The sequence below is a fragment of the Salvelinus namaycush genome, chromosome 16, assembly GCF_016432855.1.
Source record: "Salvelinus namaycush isolate Seneca chromosome 16, SaNama_1.0, whole genome shotgun sequence".
NCBI classification, from domain to species: Eukaryota; Metazoa; Chordata; class Actinopteri; order Salmoniformes; family Salmonidae; genus Salvelinus; species Salvelinus namaycush.
In genome coordinates this window covers 19,222,980-19,240,488 of record NC_052322.1, presented here as the reverse complement: position 1 = coordinate 19,240,488, position 17,509 = coordinate 19,222,980, and the positions used below count along the sequence as shown (strand labels likewise).

The 17,509-nt window shown below is 42.1% G+C and overlaps 2 protein-coding genes across 2 annotated transcripts; both read right to left on the bottom strand.

The window, feature by feature from the left end:
• Positions 1–102: 102 nt before the first annotated feature.
• LOC120061117 (LETM1 domain-containing protein 1-like) lies at positions 103–6,918 on the bottom strand. Its single transcript, XM_039010673.1, has 9 exons — positions 6,806–6,918; positions 6,258–6,412; positions 5,844–5,959; positions 5,549–5,631; positions 5,103–5,289; positions 4,718–4,819; positions 3,008–3,160; positions 1,354–1,450; positions 103–1,250 (listed from the first exon to the last, which is right to left on the bottom strand). Exons 1-9 carry the CDS (start codon positions 6,916–6,918, stop codon positions 1,177–1,179), a joined length of 1,080 nt encoding a protein of 359 aa, XP_038866601.1. The 3' UTR covers positions 103–1,176.
• Positions 6,919–10,447: 3,529 nt separating this feature from the next.
• Positions 10,448–10,771, bottom strand: rprm3 (reprimo, TP53 dependent G2 arrest mediator homolog 3). Its single transcript, XM_039010244.1, has one exon. The coding sequence runs from the start codon at positions 10,769–10,771 to the stop codon at positions 10,448–10,450; it is 324 nt and encodes a 107-aa protein (XP_038866172.1).
• Positions 10,772–17,509: the final 6,738 nt, after the last annotated feature.

The following is a 17,509-nucleotide window of genomic DNA, read 5'->3' as shown; positions in this document are numbered from 1 at the left end:
CTGAATCTATGGACAAGGCTGATGTAAATAATTGGTGACAATGCTTGTAAAAATGCAATGTGCAAATCTAACTTGTTTCTTCTTACTGTAAATTGACAAGTATTTCAGATAGTACATTTTATTTGACACCAATCACACCAGAACTGATTTCAAAACAATCTAAAGGAGTTGAACAAGTAGATAGTAAGAACATTAGTTTGCATATTTGGTATGAGAATCTTATTGGCAACTTCAAAACCACCCCATTTCAATTTGATTGCAGCAAGGCACATGAGGGTATTTCCTTTTCCCCCCCAGTATTTCCAGGTAAAAAAACAACAGCACTGTAGCTGTGCAATTACTCGACTGTTGGTAGAAAGGTTCCACCTAAATTAAATGCATTCCTGATCAAGTAAAGCGTGCTGTCACAACTGAAACATGTTAAAGGCCTGTTGAATTGCAGTGTGTCCTTTATAGCGGGTTAAATTCCCAGGACCACATGACTAAATCGCTTTTGATTAAAGCATCTGCTGAATGGCATTCCCCAGTGTCTTGAGATCCAGTGTCACCTTACTGCATGTAACAACATTCTATCTACTTGACTCTCAAAGTTGCTCTTCCCCAATCTGAAAAGCATACTTAGAGGGGGTTATGCTGGTACAGTACTATGGCCAGTAAAATGACACCATATGCTCTCAGAAGGCTATGTAGTAGGTGTGGGTTGGAATGTCTACAATCTATTTTTCAAAATGTAACCTGTTAATATGGTTAGCTTAACATAAGATTGACACCCCCCCCCCCCCCCCAGCTATGCTCCACATCTTATGTCAAAACATCGGCTTTACAAGTAAACAAAACGACATTCAAGGCTGAGTACTGCACTCGAGCAGAGATTGCGAGTAAGTGTTTCCCTGTACCATTTACACCTGCTGTATCCTGTGCACTTGACAACTGATTTGATTGAGCCTGAAAACATTGACCAGTTCAAGATATTGCAACAGTTGCTATGTAATCACATTTCCTTCACCACAAATCCACTGCATTAAGTAATCACTTTGTCCTTCTAAAAGCAAGTTGTAAAGCTTAGCATCTCTTCCGTTGGTAGATGTTGGCACCCCATGGAAAAGTTACCCTGCCCAGCATGGTGAGAGATGGCTGAATTAATGGAAGTGGCAGATCACTCCTTGTTCCTTCCTGTCAATGGTGGGAGGGCTTTGGGTAGTTGGCAGAGAGCAAGACCATACTGTGCACAAGCAGAGACACCTCTGACCCTGGGACAGAGGGACATAGAGAGAGTCATGAGGACAAACATATCAACCTCCTCCACAATATTTTAATTGAACAGCACGCTATCGGGAGGGAAACATTAGATACCTTTCAGGTGAGAGGAGAACTGGAGCCACTGTGAAAGCCATTCCTGACACTGGTTGATGCTGAGACTGCCAGAATCAAGCCCCCTGACATAGCAGGCCTGATGAGACCAGGGTCAAGTTATCAATATGACAAGTATGTGTTCCATTTGTACATGTGGGTTTTTGCTGACATGATTCTGATTACATAGATAGTGGGTATAGAAAGTCAAAATGTTTGCCTTACAGCCTGAAAGACTTTTCAGTTATTTACACACAGCAACTAACAATATCCAAGTGGGAGGAAAAACAAACTCAATTTATTAAAATTAAACTAGAATACCCTATTTGGATAAGTGAACCCCCCCCCCCCCTGAGTGAATACTTGGTGGAACCACCTTTTGCTTGAATTTCAGCCATGAGTCCCTTTGAATAGATCTCTACTAACTTTGCACACCTAGACTGATATTTGCCCATTCTTCCTTGCGGGATTGTTCAAGCTCAGTCAAATTGCATGGTGACTGCACTCAAGTCATTCCACAGATTCGATTGGGATTAGGTTGGCGCTCTGACTAGGCCACTCAAGGACATTCACCTTGTCCTTCAGCCACTGTATGGTTGCTTTGGGTTATTGTCATGGTTCACGTTTCAACACCTTCCCGGCAGAGGTCTATGTTCTCAAATCTGTTGATATATTTCACTGTTCATTTTCCTTTCTATCCTGACAAGTGCTCCAGTCCCTGCTGATGAGAAACACCACCGCAACAGGATGCTGCCACTGCCGTGCTTCACTGTAGGCATGGTGGTCTTTGGGTTTTCGCCAGACATCGTTTTGCGTTCAGGCCAGAAAGTTCAATTTTTCTCATCTGGCCAAAGCACCTTTTTCTACTTGGCCTCAGAATCTACAATGTGCTTTTTGGCAAAGCTCAAACGAGACTTGGTGTGGATTTTTTTGAGGAGCGGTATTTTTCTTGCCACCCTCCCATAGAGGCCAGATTTGTGGAGCGCTTGTGATAGTGGTCACATGTACACATTAACCAGTCTTTGCCATAAAGGCCTGAAGCGCCTTCAAAGTCACCATTGGTTTCTTGGTAGCCTCTGATCTGTCTCCTCCTTGCCCGGTCATCCAGTTTGGAGGGATGGCCTGATTATGCTGGGTCTGGGTGGTGCTATACGCCTTACACTTCTTAATAATGGTTGAAACTGTGCTCCGAGGGATAGACAAAGCCTTTGAAATCCTTTTACATCCATCTCCTGACTTGTGCCTTTCCAACCATTGTGGATTCTTTGCTTTGAAATGCACTACTAAGCAGTGCAGTCCTCTATGAACTGCTTTTATTCTGAACTAATCAAAGTCACTACAATTGATCACAGATGGAAGCCAATCAGCTTGATTTGAGATCTGGAAGGTGGTTGGTTATACCTCAAAGTTTGCAATTCTAAGGGGGGGGGGGGGGGGGGGGGGACTTATCCAAATAGGGTATTTTACTGTTAATAGATTTTCAGAGTTTGAGAAAAAAAAATACTTGGATATTGTGGGTTTTGTGTAAATAAAGCTGGAAAAAGTCACATTGTGTTTTCATTTCAGGCTGTAAGGCAACAAAAGATGAACACTTTGAAAAGTGGGTGGTGACTTGCTATACCCACTGTATTTATTAGGTCAAGTGATGTGCACTGACCTGTCTCAGCTCAGAGTCATCCAACTGGTGCAGGCCATGTCTGCTGAGAGCACGGTCCAGCTGTAGCAGCTCTATGGCGTGGCTGTTCAGTCGAGTGCCAATCATGGGAGTTGGGAGGCGGGGAGTCAGGAAGAACAGGGGACAGAGTTGCCTCTGGAGAGAGAGGGACTTATGTTGATGTAATATTTTTCAGCTGATACAAATACAGTGAGTCTGATATACAGTACCAGTCAAAAGTTTGACCACCTACTTATTCAAGGGTTTCTTTATTTTTACTATTTTCTACATTGTAGAATAGTGAAGACGTCAAAACTATGAAATAACACATGGAATCATGTAGTAAGAAAAAAAGTGTTAAATCAAAATATATTTTATGATATTCTTTCAAGCAGCCACCTTTTGCCTTGACGACAGCTTTGCACACTTGGAATTCTTTCAACCAGCTTCATAAGGTAGTCACCTGGAATGCATTTCAATTAACAGGTGTGCCTTGTTAAAAGTGAATTTGTGGAATTTCTTTCCTTAATGCGTTTGAGACAATCAGTTGTGACAAGGTAGGGGTGGTATACAGAAGATAGCCTTATTTGGAAAAATACCAAGTCCATATTATGGCAAGAACAGCTCAAATAAGCAAAGAGAAATGACAGTCCATTACTTTAAGACATAAAGGTCAGTCAATACGGAATTTCTTAAATCACAAACCAGTAAGCGCTATGATGAAACTGGCTCTAATGAGATCCATAGGAAAGGAAGACCCAGTTACCTCTGCGGCAGAGGATAAGTTAATTAGAGTTCCCAGCCTCAGAAATTGCAGCCCAAATAAATGCTTCACAGAGCTCAAGTAACAGACATGTCTCAACATCAACTGTTCAGAGGAGACTGCGTGAATCAGGCCCTTCATGATCACATTTCTCCAAAGGACACCAATAAGAAGAGACTTGCTTGGGCCAAAAAACATGAGCAATGGACATTAGACCAGTGGAAATATGTCCTTTGGTCTGATGAGTCCAAATTTGAGATTTCTGGTTCCAACCGCCGTGTCTTTGTGTGGTTCCCACCGTGAAGCATGGATGAGGTGTAATGGTGTGGGGGTGCTTTGCTGGTGACACTCTGGTTTATTTAGAATTCAAGACACACTTAACCAGCATGGCTACCACAGCATTCTGCAGCGATATGCCATCCCATCTGGTTTGGGCTTAGTGGGACTATCATTTGTTTTTCAACAGGACAATGACACACCTCCAGGCTATGTAAGGGCTATTTGACCAAGAAGGAGAGTGATGGAGTGCTGAATCAGATCACCTGACCTCAACCCAACTGAGATGGTTTGGGATGAATTGGACCGCAGAGAAGGAAAAGCAGCCAACAAGTGCTCAGCATTTGTGGGAACTCCTTCAAGAATTCCAGGTGAAACTAGTTGAGAATGCCAAGAGTGTGCAAAGCTGCCAAGGAAAAGTGTAGCTACTTTGAAGAATCTAAAATATATTTCAATTTGTTTAACACTTTTTTGGTTACTACATTCTTCCATTTGTGTTATTTCATAGGTTTTGATGTCTTCACTATTATTCTACAATGTATTAAACAATAAAAATAAAGAAATCCTTGAATGAGTAGGTGTGTCCAAACTTTTGACTGGTACTGTACATGCAGTAAACCCATGGACTCATGTTTTAGGGAATTTCTGAATAAAGACTACTAGGAAAAACTGACCATCTGATTTGCATTTATTCTTTTGATACTCAGGGGAGCTCCAGAAAACAAGCCTCGAATCGCCTGGATGTCAGATATGTTAGGGTGTACCCCACTTTGCACCTAAAAAACACATGGAACCGGTCAGACATTGTTATTTTACTGCTGCTCTTTAATCATGTTACTTTCACTTCTTATTTTTTTAGGTATTTAAAAAAAAAAATGCATTGTTGGTTAGGGCTTGTAAGTTCGCTTTTCACTGTAAGGTATTCGGCGCATGTGACAATTTTATTTGACATCAGTGTCTAGAGGCATTTATTAGCTGCATTACAGTTAACAAAATGTTGGACACATTTGAACATCTGACGTATGCAAGGGAGGGGTTAAGTGTTTCTGTATCACCCGCCTTGTTGCAGAGGTCTAGTAGGCTGATCTTTAGGCGGCCATCTTTGACATGTGAACCTGCACTCTCAAGCCCCTTCAGCACAGCCCAGTGGTGCTGGGCCCTGTGGGAATGGTTCAATCCCTGGAACTCAGTCTGCTGCTGGGGGGTCCAGAAGTGGCGGATCAGGAGCTGGCGGGGGAAAAGGTACCTGGTAGTGAAAAAGAGAGGAGGGAAGCAGAGGGAGGAGCAGATGGAGGAATATGTAAGGCAGGGAGATGAAGGGAAGACAGGACACGGGGGGGTTAATACATTGTAGGGGGGGGCACAATGTATTATCATTGGGGGCATACTGTATGTTTACAATGATTTATCAACCTTTTAACTCCCATTGACTTGAGAATTAGGCTACTTTCTAACTAAATATGAATTAAAGGAGGATGTTGAGGAGATGACTGAAATTAACTCACATTAGGACAAAAACCAAGTAGTTGGCAAATGGAGGAATAGAAATTAACAGCAGCGGAATGGCTTTGATCATGTCTCTGCGAAACTGAGAAACAAAGAAAGAAAAAGTTACCATTTACTATAACCCATGCTAAGGAGAACTTTTCAGACTTGGACATGCAGAAATAGTATAAGTAGTACTATGTATTGCAGGTCAAAGTGTTACAGTTCAAAGCCTTTAATGCAGATTAAAGACTGCTAACCACATTATCAAGAACTTTCCTTGTTATTCAAGTGTATGCCCTAGCCTCGACCGACCTGCCTGAGTTTCTCCATATCACGATAGGGTAAGTCCTGGACTTCGACACTGTTGGTGAGCATCCTTGTTTTTATCACTGTCACCTCTTTGGCATCTTGGAAAAGGAGTTGAATACCTGAAGAATTATAATACAAAAGATGGCTAATTTTCAGTGTACTGGCAGCACAGAAGCCTGCCTATGTGATGCATGGAATTGTTACATATTGAGCTAGGCCACGTGTGTGTTCTTTTGCCTTCAAACGTGAGATCTTATTGGTTTAATGTATCTAGATAATTTTGCTAAGGTAATGTAGATCTGCAAATAGATACAAATAAAGAGATGCATTATGCCAAACAAAGGATAAACTAAGGAGACTTGATGACCAATCAATATCACTTATAAAGTTTAACAGTTCTATGGCAAGTAGTCTTACCTTTCGTGAAAGTGTGATAGAGAACATAAAAGCGAGGAAAATATCTTTGGAGGAATTGTTCATATTTGGCATTGGCCCCTTGCAGCCTCGACACAATTTGCAGGCCAATCCCTAGCCTGGATTTGGGGGATGAGTAGTGTCTGTACAAGGGCAGTCTGTAAAGGACACAAAACGATTGTAATGAAACAAGAGCGGCTGATACGTTCAAGTACTTAATAGTTTGACTTGTCGTTAAAAGTAGTACTGTTTGACAACTCAGACAGTATCAAAATAAGATTGAAAAAAAACAGAACTTTAATATTACAAGCTGGTTCAGATCCATTTGTGCCGACTTATGTCCAACAACTCTCGTAGTTGTTGTCATGCCAAAAATGTAACGTTAGAATTCAAAATGTTGTATAACTAGCCTTTATCTGACAGTGAACAGTGGATGGGTGTTGCCCGCCCAGATCGAACAGTCAATGAGTTTACTCCAGAGAAGTGCCACATAACAGCGGCTCAACAACATCACGATACAAGTATATACCGTCTTGCATGGGTTTTCATACCTTGCTCCAGAGGTGGCCGTGAAAGAGGAGTATATAACTGTAACCCTATTAGTTCTGATTCCGTACAAATCCACAAAGAAACGGCGGCACACCGTCGCACAGGACAACGCCATTTTTAGAAGGGCAGATTGACAGCTTCTCTCTGCGTGATTGGCTGTATGATTACCGTAATGTACCCAATGTTTACCGTGCCGCAGTCTAGCAACATTTTGTTATGTTGCTAAATTCTAGCATGATGACTAAAACTATACTGAACAAAAATATGAATGCAACATGTAAAGTGTTGGTTCCATGTTTTATGAGCTGAAATAAAAGATCTCAGAATTTTCCACAAAAATGTCTCTCAAATGTCGTACACAAATTTCTTTACATCCCTGTTAGTGAGCATTTCTCCTTTTCCAAGATAATCCATCCACTTGACAGGTGTGGCATATCAAGAAGCTGATTAAACAGCATAATCATTACACAGGTGCACCTTTGGCTGGGGACAATAAAAGGCCACTCATTTGGCAGTAGGTTCAACCTGCATCACAACCACAGACCACATGTAACCACACCAGCCCAGGATGTCCATATCTGGCTTCTTCACCTGCGGGGAACATTAGGAACACCTTCCTAATATCGAGTTGCACCCCCCCCCCTCTCTCTCCCAGGACTGACAATAAAGGCAGAATGAATTACATAAATTGAAGTTAAGAGGCACTCTGGCAGTTTTTATGTTTTATATAGATGCATGCTATATTATTCTCCCGAGTGGCGAAGCAGTCTAAGGCACTGCATCTCAGTGCAAGAGGCATCACTACAGTCCCTGGTTTGAATCCAGGCTGTATCACATCCGGCTATGATTGGGAGTCCCATAGGGCGGCGCACAATTGGCCCAGCGTCGTCCAGGTTTGGCCAGGGTAGGCCGTCATTGTAAATAAGAATTTGTTCTTAACTGACTTGCCTAGTTAAATAAAGGTTAAATAAAATGTTACTTCACTTTGACTTATTGACTATGCACATTTGAGAAAATAAATCACATTGACTATTTTGTTTGACTATAAATGCATGGTTTGTAACCTAACCTTTGACATGGTGATTAGTGTTTGTGTGTTCCCCTTTTGTAATATGATTTTTGCGGAAGTGTTTCCCTATACAAACTCTGCATGTAGGCTGTTAATGTATGTTCCTGACGCCCTCCTGCAGAGAGATTAAGATATTCCACTGTATTGCACATAATTAGACCTCTTCAAGATGCTCATTACTCTGACTGTGTAAAGTTGATTTAGCCTCAATGAATCTTGCTTTGATCTTTCAGTGATTTCATTTTATATAATTGGATTTTGGCCTATAAAAATGTTTCATAATGTGAGGTGGAGTAATGTTCTGTCCCCATGAACATTTACATGTCTACTAATTTGCATGTTGTGCTACAGAGAACTGAAGGAGTGAAATGGAAGGGGCATTTGAGCAGATTGGATTTAAGTTGGACTTGATGTACTGTTCATAAAGACTAGCTACTGCAAGCGTCATCACTGTCAATGTCCATTAAATTTGTATCAGAGCCACAGGTCTGCCCTAACCAGACGCATCTCAGCTGGCTCATTTAATCCACTGTGGCAGTTGAGCACACCAGCTCTGAGCAAGTGGGTTCTCTGGTAAGAGGGACTGCGATGACAGCTTTTGTCTGCCCCCCTGTGCTAGCCTATATTCTTGAAGTTGTTTGCCTTTGGTGGAAATTATTTTTCTCTATCAAACATGGTCGTCATGGGTAGCAAAATTCCGTTAACATGGTTAAGTCTTGCGCTTTTGTTGTGGCTGCTTCCTGAAAATATGATTAAAAAGGTAAAATGCTGGTAATGTTGTCGTATTTGCATTTTACAGCAAAGCTGTAGCTGTGTGTATAGCTAAACCACAGGGAATCAACTCTCAAAGAAAGTGACTAGGAGTTATGCACTGTGTGTACACACATCTTAGTATGGTCTTTATGTTTCTGTCATAAGTGTCCAAGTGGATATTTTTTCTTGCTGGCAATCACCTTTAAATTGACTGAACAATGAACAAAATGGAAACAGATGGGGGGTGGGGGGGACTCCCTTGTCGCTTCCTATTCATAACACATGACTGGAGTGCCGGGCCGTTCTGCCCTTGTCGTGATGGGAAGGTATTGCAGCTGTTTTCACTGATGATGATGATGATGATGAGCTCAAGGTTGAAGCTCTAGGAGTCCTACTGTTTTACATTTGAGATATGGGGGACGAGTTCCTCTGGCAGTCTGATCCTAAAGACACGATCCCAATAGCAATCGGTCAGAGCAACTAAATACGCATGATCAAATAACCAAAGATGAATGGTCTGACATAGCCCTTGGCATGTAGCAGTGCATTAGACAGGAAATAATTATCGCATTGTGCTATCTTCGTTAAAAATCATCAATAGACTGTAAATTACTGTTGGTTATCTACTGAAGATTAACGTAGTGTAACGACCCTGGGTTTATAAGCGCGGAAATCGACTCTGCCGCTTGAGCATGCTTTTGCGGCACAGTCGATAGCGCGCCGGACCTCGGGCTAGGAGGTCGAGGGTTCGAGACCTGCTCCCTGCTGTTTCATTACATTGGTGTCAGAAGTGATCGGACCTCGCATCCACGACAGTGCGTGTGCTTGGCCGGTGAGCGCGTTCCTGTAAGACGTAAAGTCGCGAGGACGCGCTCTTTGAAAGGAGGGAGTAGTGTAACGACCCTGGGTTTATAAGCGCGGAAATCGACTCTGCCGCTTGAGCATGCTTTTGCGGCACAGTCGATAGCGCGCCGGACCTCGGGCTAGGAGGTCGAGGGTTCGAGACCTGCTCCCTGCTGTTTCATTACAGTATAGATCCATTCCATAATCAGAGGTTGCATGGGTGCATTGCTGTGGCTTAGTACACCTCTCACTCCCTTTGCATTTTACTCTATTTGTTTGTGAGTGGAAAAACTGTAGGCTATGCATAAAAGCCTCGAGTACAACCATATATTGCATAGCTCCAAAACAAGATGGATTAACCAGGTTGTGGTTGATCGTGATCACCTAAACCAAGATACTCTCTAGTAAAACATGATGCTTGTAATACATGACTGCTGAAAGATATAGTGCTAAAAAGTCTGTAGTAAGATTTGAGAGCTATAGGATGGGGGGGGGCAAATTGATTTTATATAGTATGGCATTCTAATCCCTTATTTGGATTATGTTTTTTCCACTAGCTTTCATTACATGTGTTTGCCACCCGCTTTGGTCAACCTCCTGATTAGTGGTGGCCTTCAGCAGCACGTTTATAAGAAGTCACATGCCTTACCTTTAGCTATTTCCATTCAACTGCATAATGTCATTTGTTTTTAAACTCGCACAAAAGAAGCAAAAGAAGTTTACTGATATCCCACACAGATTTTTATTGGTATTCCTACAATGATGGAAAACATTCTATAGGGTAGGTATAGGCTGTAAAAAGAAAACAAGCCCGATTTTGACAATTAAACTTTTAATGGGTTCTCTTTCAACAAAATGGTGATACGAACAGTGAATAATAATATTCAAGAAACATAATGGAAACTTTATGATTTGAAAATAAAATAAAGATGCTTTTTAAAAAATACATTACTTTAAAAAAACAAGTAGGCCTACAATCCTATGAGGCAACCATGATCATATCATTGTCCTTAGACGGTCTCCGGTCTTCTACAAAAAGACTGATCATACTTTCTGTTTTAATTAGAAGATTGCAACCAAGGAAAAATATGCCAAAAATCACAGTGAGTGACAATACGCACAGGACCGCGATCTGCACCACACGCATTATGAAGAGGTCATGTTCCTCTGGATGAGACGCACCGAATCCATTGTCGGTGATAACTGCTGCTGCTGAAACGTTGCAGCATACACGCACAGTGTCAAATCCAGAGTGCTCTTCTTCGGACACTGTTTTATTCAGTATTTTCCCGGCGACATCCATGTTGTTGAAATCGTTTTTTTCCTGCAATAAATTGCCTGCTTTCTTTTTTCTTCAATTAAATCGGACTTATCCAACTCTATGAAGTTACTCAATCGTCTTCTGTAGGCTAGAGGCGCAGAATGTCAAATGTTTCATGATTCTCAGAAAATGTGATTCTTGGGTGAAATGATTCTCAAATTCCCAGTGAAATAGGCTACTCCCCGAACTATGATATTTCAAGAACAACTAAATAAAGCATGACACGAGGGTCAGCGTTCAAGTCAGATGAAGGTTAATAAAAGGTTCAGCATTTATTGAATAAAAACGAGACCGCAAAGACTTCCATTCTTTTTAGTGTAACGACACACTGCTCTCTGAAGGTTCTTTGCCAAGCTATGTTTCTGACACGAGGCTTTTAAAGTAGGCGTGTGTGTGTGTTCGCGCGCGCTTCTCGATATTCTTGGGCCGCCTTTGCGTCACTTGTCATGTCCACCTGATGGCAGTGTTAATGAATTTGAAGCGGAGTATTCTATTTTCTTGACTTTGTATGCACACAAGCAAACAAAAAATAGAATAATATTTTGAAACCCATCGTCTCCATATACATCTAGGCCTATTATTGATGTTTTCCTCTTTCCACTGACTACTCATATAATTAATTTCAACAACCGAACGGATTATATCGATTAGAATTTGGAAAAACCTGTCCAGTCTGCTTCGATTAGGACCTTGGTGATACTGTGTTATCTCTCATGGGCACTTTTATTTCATATCTCCAAAATGTCCTTGTTCCAATTGGTGTTTTTTAAAAGTTTCTCAAGCCACAGGTATGCAAGCATGAGCGGTTCAAATTACATTTACAGAGCTCCAAGGCCACAAGTGGTGCGTTAATCCTAGAATTGGGATTTGCCCTGCAGACACATACTGAGTCTCATCCAAGTGTCATTATTGAATTCATGTGATGACTGGCTATTTTAAAATTGGCGTCTAATATTGGAGGTGTTCAGATGACAGCCTGCCTCCTTCCCTGTCGCCATCTGGGCTGAGATCATTTGAATCCCCCTAAAACATGGCGTAGGCCTATACTCTGAATAAAACATGACTGGCACTTACTTCAACTAGTTTAATTTCTTTTTAATCCCTTTTATAGTTTGAGCCATTGAATATGTGTGATTCTTAATGAAATACCATTTTCGTTGCATTGATTGAGCTGCTAAAATGATATTGTTATATGTAGGCCTAAATCCTACAATATGTGGACATCAGAAACTCACAAATAGGTTCCTTCTAGCCTAACAACTACTTGAGATGGTAATTGGTTTAGACACATGGCTTGGGATTCCCTTGGCCTACACAAACATATCTCTGTATTTCAATAGGGGTAGGAATTTTCAGCAAAGTGGGGTTTTATTCAGAGCTCAAGATTTTTGGTTGTTGTGCTGTTTATGTGCAAGAGCAGATCTGTGATTCTCAACCAACCATTCCAGAAGGGGGGGGGGGGGCAATCCTCATGAACCTGCTGTTTTTGACTCATATCTGGCCTCACCTTAACTTAAGGTCTTAGGGAGGACTGTTGGCCACCCCTAGTTTAGAATAACCATTGAGCAGGTGCTCTAACTGATCACCCACCATTGCTCTGACTGGGAGGTTCCTCGATCTGTCTGCCAGCCCATACAGTGCCTTCAGAAGTATTCATACCCATTGACTTACTCCACATTTTGTTGTGTTACAACCTGAATTCAAAATGTATTAAATAAAAAATCTCACCCATCTACACACAATACGCCATAATGACAAAGTGAAAACATGTTTTTAGAAATGTTTGCAAATGTATTGAAAACGAAATATAGAAATATCTCATTTACTTAAGTATTCACACCCCTGAGCCAATACATGTCAGAATCACATTTGGCAGTGATTACAGCTGTGAGTCTTTCTGGGTAAGACTAAGAGCTTTGCACACCTAGATTGTACAATATTTGCCCATTATTCCTTAAAAATAATTAAAGCTCTGTCAAGTTGGTTGTTGATCATTGCTAGACAGTCATTTTCATTTCTTGCCGTAGATTTTCAAGCCAATTTAAGTCAAAACTGTAACTAGGATCCTCAGGAACATTCAATATTGTCTTGGTTAGCAACTCCAGAGTATATTTGGCATTGTGTTTTAGGTTATTGTTCTGCAGAAAGGTGCATTCATCTCCCAGTGTCTGTTAGAAAGTGGACTGAACCAGGTTTTCCTCTAGGATTTTGCCTATACTTAGCTCTATTCCGTTTCTTTTTATCCTGAAAAACCCCATAGTCTTTGCCGATGACAGGCATACCCTTAACATGATGCAGCCACCACCATGCTTGAAAGTATGAAGAGTGTGTCACGAGGAGCGGAACAGGTGAACCCAAGAGAAGACTCAGACGAGGAGACTGGGATGAGGTAACCAAGGTATTTAATGAAACACGGGGGGAAGATTGAGTGCAGGCCAGGGGAAGCTTGGACGGGTTGCTGGAAACCAGGTGCGGAGGCTGAGGCTGGAGCGAGAGGTGTGGGACAGGGTAAGCAGGTCCGGAGGGGAATCCAAGGGAGCGTAAAGTGTGGAATTCAGGACAGAGTAGCAGGACTGACAAGAAGTCGGACTGGAGACAGGGACCAGAGTCAGAGCGTGCAGAACTGTAGCAGAGAGGAAAACAGCATCAGGCAAGGGAAACCAGGCACAACAGGAAAAAAAGGCTAGAAACATAGACTGACTGGGCAGAGATTACGATCTGGCAGTGTGGAAGTGGCAGGACTGAGTATTTGTAGAGGTCTTGATTATGGAACAGTTTGCAGCTGGTGGGGATCTGCTCTGACTCCGGCACACCTGTCTCCTCCCACACAATCACACACGCACACAGAGAGAAAGGGAGACGGAGAGAGCACTGGGGGAGTGGCGGCAGGACAAGGAGACACCGGATGAGCACTAGAGGGCGTGACAGGAGCAGATGTGACAGAGTGGTAATCATTCATTTGCTGGGCTGGATTTTCCCCAAACACAACACTTTGTATTTAGGACATAAAGTACATTTATTTTCCACATTTTTTGAAGTTTTACTTTAGTGCCTTATTGCAAACAGGATGCATGTTTTGGAATATTTTTATTCTGTACAGGCTTCTTTCTTTTTACTCTGTAATTTAGGTTAATATTCTGGAGTAACTACAACGTTGTTGATCCATCCTTTGTTTTCTCCTATCAAAGCCATTAAACTCTATAACTGTTTTACAGTCACCATTGGCCTCATGGTGAAATCCCTGAGCGGTTATCTTCCTCTCCGGCATCTGATTTTGGAAGGAGGCCTGTATCTTTGTAGTGACTGGGTGTATTGATACACCAGCCAAAGTGTAATTAATAACTTCACCAAGCTCAAAGGGATATTCAAAGTCTGCACTTTTTTTTGTAATCTACCAATACGTACCCTTCTTTGCAAGGCATTGGAAAACCTCTCTGGTCTTTGTGGTTGAATCTGTGTTTGAAATTCACTGCTCAACTGAGGGACCTTACAGATAATTGTATGTGTGGAGTACAGAGATGAGGTAGTCATTCAAAAATCATGTTAAACACTATTATTACACACAGAGAGTCCATGCAACTTATGTGACTTGTTAAGCACATTTTTACCCCTGAACTTATTTAGGCTTGCCATAACAAAGGGGTTGAATAGTTATTGACTCAATACATTTCAGCTTTTCATTTCTATACATTTGTAAACATTTCTAAAAACATAATTCCACTTTGACATTACGGGTTATTGTGTGTAGGCATGTGACACAAAATCTAAATTTAATCCATTTTAACTTCAGGCTGTAAAACAACAAAATGTGGAAAAAGTCAAGCGGTGTGAATACTTTCTGAAGGCACTGAATCTACACTTTTGCTGAATCTGAACATGTGGTGTCTGTTAACAGCTTTGGTAGCCTTACTCCTTGTCCCAGCATGAGAGACTACGGTCTATGGTGCCACCAATGGATAAGAATGCAATGGGTGCATTCGATCAAATGCCAACGCCACCAATCTCTCATCACATGACATTATACGTATATATATTCCCCCCCAAGCAGACACATCGATGGCCCTGAACGAACTTTATCTGACTCTTTGTAAACTGGAAACCACACACCCTGAGGCTGCATTCATCGTAGCTGGGGATTTTAACAAGGCTAATCTGAAAACAAAACTCCCTAACTTCTATCAGCATATCGATTGTGCTACCAGGGCTGGTAAAACCTTGGATCATTGTTATACTAACTTCCGCGACGCATATAAGGCCCTCCCCCGCCCTCCTTTCGGAAAAGCTGACCACGATTCCATTTTGTTGCTTCCAGCCTACAAACAGAAACTAAAACAGCAAGCTCCCACGCTCAGGTCTGTTCAACGCTGGTCCGACCAATCTGATTCCACGCTTCAAGACTGCTTCGATCACGTGGATTGGGATATGTTCCGCATTGCGTCCAACAACAACATTGACGAATATGCTGATTCGGTGAGCGAGTTCATTAGAAAGTGCATTGACGATGTCGTACCCACAGCAACGATTAAAACATTCCCAAACCAGAAACCGTGGATTGATGGCAGCATTCGCGTGAAACTGAAAGCGAGAACCACTGCTTTTAACCAGGGCAAGGTGACCGGAAACATGACCGAATACAAACAGTGTAGCTATTCCCTCCGCAAGGCAATCAAACAAGCTAAGTCCCAGTATAGAGACAAAGTAGAGTCGCAATTCAACAGCTCAGACACAAGAGGTATGTGGCAGGGTCTACAGTCAATCACGGATTACAAAAAGAAAACCAGCCCCGTCGCGGACCAGGATGTCTTGCTCCCAGACAGACGAAATAACTTTTTTGCTCGCTTTGAGGACAATACAGTGCCACTGACACGGCCCGCTACCAAAACCTGCGGGCTCTCCTTCACTGCAGCCGACGTGAGTAAAACATTTAAACGTGTTAACCCTCGCAAGGCTGCAGGCCCAGACGGCATTCCCAGCCGCGTCGTCAGAGCATGCGCAGACCAGCTGGCTGGTGTGTTTAAGGACATATTCAATCAATCCTTATCCCAGTCTGCTGTTCCCACATGCTTCAAGAGGGCCACCATTGTTCCTGTTCCCAAGAAAGCTAAGGTAACTGAGCTAAACGACTACCGCCCCGTAGCACTCACTTCCGTCATCATGAAGTGCTTTGAGAGACTAGTCAAGGACCATATCACCTCCACCCTACCTGACACCCTAGACCCACTCCAATTTGCTTACCGACCCAATAGGTCCACAGACGACGCAATCGCAACCACACTGCACACTGCCCTAACCCATCTGGACAAGAGGAATACCTATGTGAGAATGCTGTTCATCGACTGCAGCTTAGCATTTAACACCATAGTACCCTCCAAACTCGTCATCAAGCTCGAGACCCTGGGTCTCGACCCCGCCCTGTGCAACTGGGTCCTGGACTTCCTGACGGGCCGCCCCCAGGTGGTGAGGGTAGGTAACAACATCTCCACCCCGCTGATCCTCAACACTGGGGCCCCACAAGGGTGCGTTCTGAGCCCTCTCCTGTACTCCCTGTTCACCCACAACTGTGTGGCCATGCACGCCTCCAACTCAATCATCAAGTTTGCGGATGACACTACAGTGGTAGGCTTGATTACCAACCATCCAGAAGGCGAGGTCAGTACAGGTGCATCAAAGCAGGGACCGAGAGACTGAAAAACAGCTTCTATCTCAAGGCCATCAGACTGTTAAACAGCCACCACTAACATTTAGTGGCCGCTGCCAACATACTGACTCAACTCCAGCCACTTTAATAATGGGAATTGATGGAAATTATGTAAAAATTTATCACTAGCCACTTTAAACAATGCCACTTAATATAATGTTTACATACCCTACATTACTCATCTCATATGTATATGTATATACTGTACTGTATATCATCCACTGCATCTTGCCATCTTTATGTAATACATGTATCACTAGCCACTTTAAACTATGCCACTTTATGTTTACATACCCTACATTACTCATCTCATATGTATAGACTGTACACTATACCATCTACTGCATCTTGCCTATGCCGTTCTGTACCATCACTCATTCATATATCTTTATGTACATATTCTTTATCCCTTTACACTTGTGTGTATAAGGTAGTAGTTGTGGAATTGTTAGGTTAGATTACTTGTTGGTTATTACTGCATTGTCGGAACTAGAAGCACAAGCATTTCGCTACACTCGCATTAACATCTGCTAACCATGTGTATGTGACAAATAAAATTTGATTTGATTTACAGTCACCTCCAAAATGATTGGCACCCTTGAAAAAGATGAACAAAAAATAATGTATAATATAAAATCAAATGTTATTGGTCACATACAAATATTTAGCAGATGTTATTGTGGATGTAGCAAAATCTATGTGTTCCTAGTTCCGTGCAGTGCAGTAATATCTAGCAATTCACAACAATACACACAAATCTCAAAGTAAAATAATGGAATTCAGAAATATATAAATATTAGGACAAGCAATGTCAGAGTGGCATTGACTAGAATACAGTAGAATACAGTATATACACATGAAATGAGTAAAACAGTATATAAACATTAAAGTGGCCGGTGTTCCATTATTAAAGTGACCAGTGATTCCATGTCTATGTACATAGGGCAGCAGCCTCTAAGGGTTGAGTAACCGAGTGGTAGCCGGCTATTGATGGCTATTTAACAGTCTGATGGCCTTGAGAT

What these genes read in the sequence shown, in the direction of transcription:
- LOC120061117 (XM_039010673.1), bottom strand. Translation starts at nt 6,918, where the DNA reads ATGGCGTTGTCCTGTGCGACGGTGTGCCGCCGTTTCTTTGTGGATTTG. An exon ending in ATATGGAGAAACTCAGGCAG is followed by an intron (nt 5,632 to 5,843) that starts GTCGGTCGAGGC and finishes TTTGTTTCTCAG; the next exon opens with TTTCGCAGAGACATGATCAA. An exon ending in GAATAAATGCAAATCAGATG is followed by an intron (nt 3,161 to 4,717) that starts GTCAGTTTTTCC and finishes CTCTCTCTCCAG; the next exon opens with AGGCAACTCTGTCCCCTGTT.
- rprm3 (XM_039010244.1), bottom strand. Translation starts at nt 10,771, where the DNA reads ATGGATGTCGCCGGGAAAATACTGAATAAAACAGTGTCCGAAGAAGAG.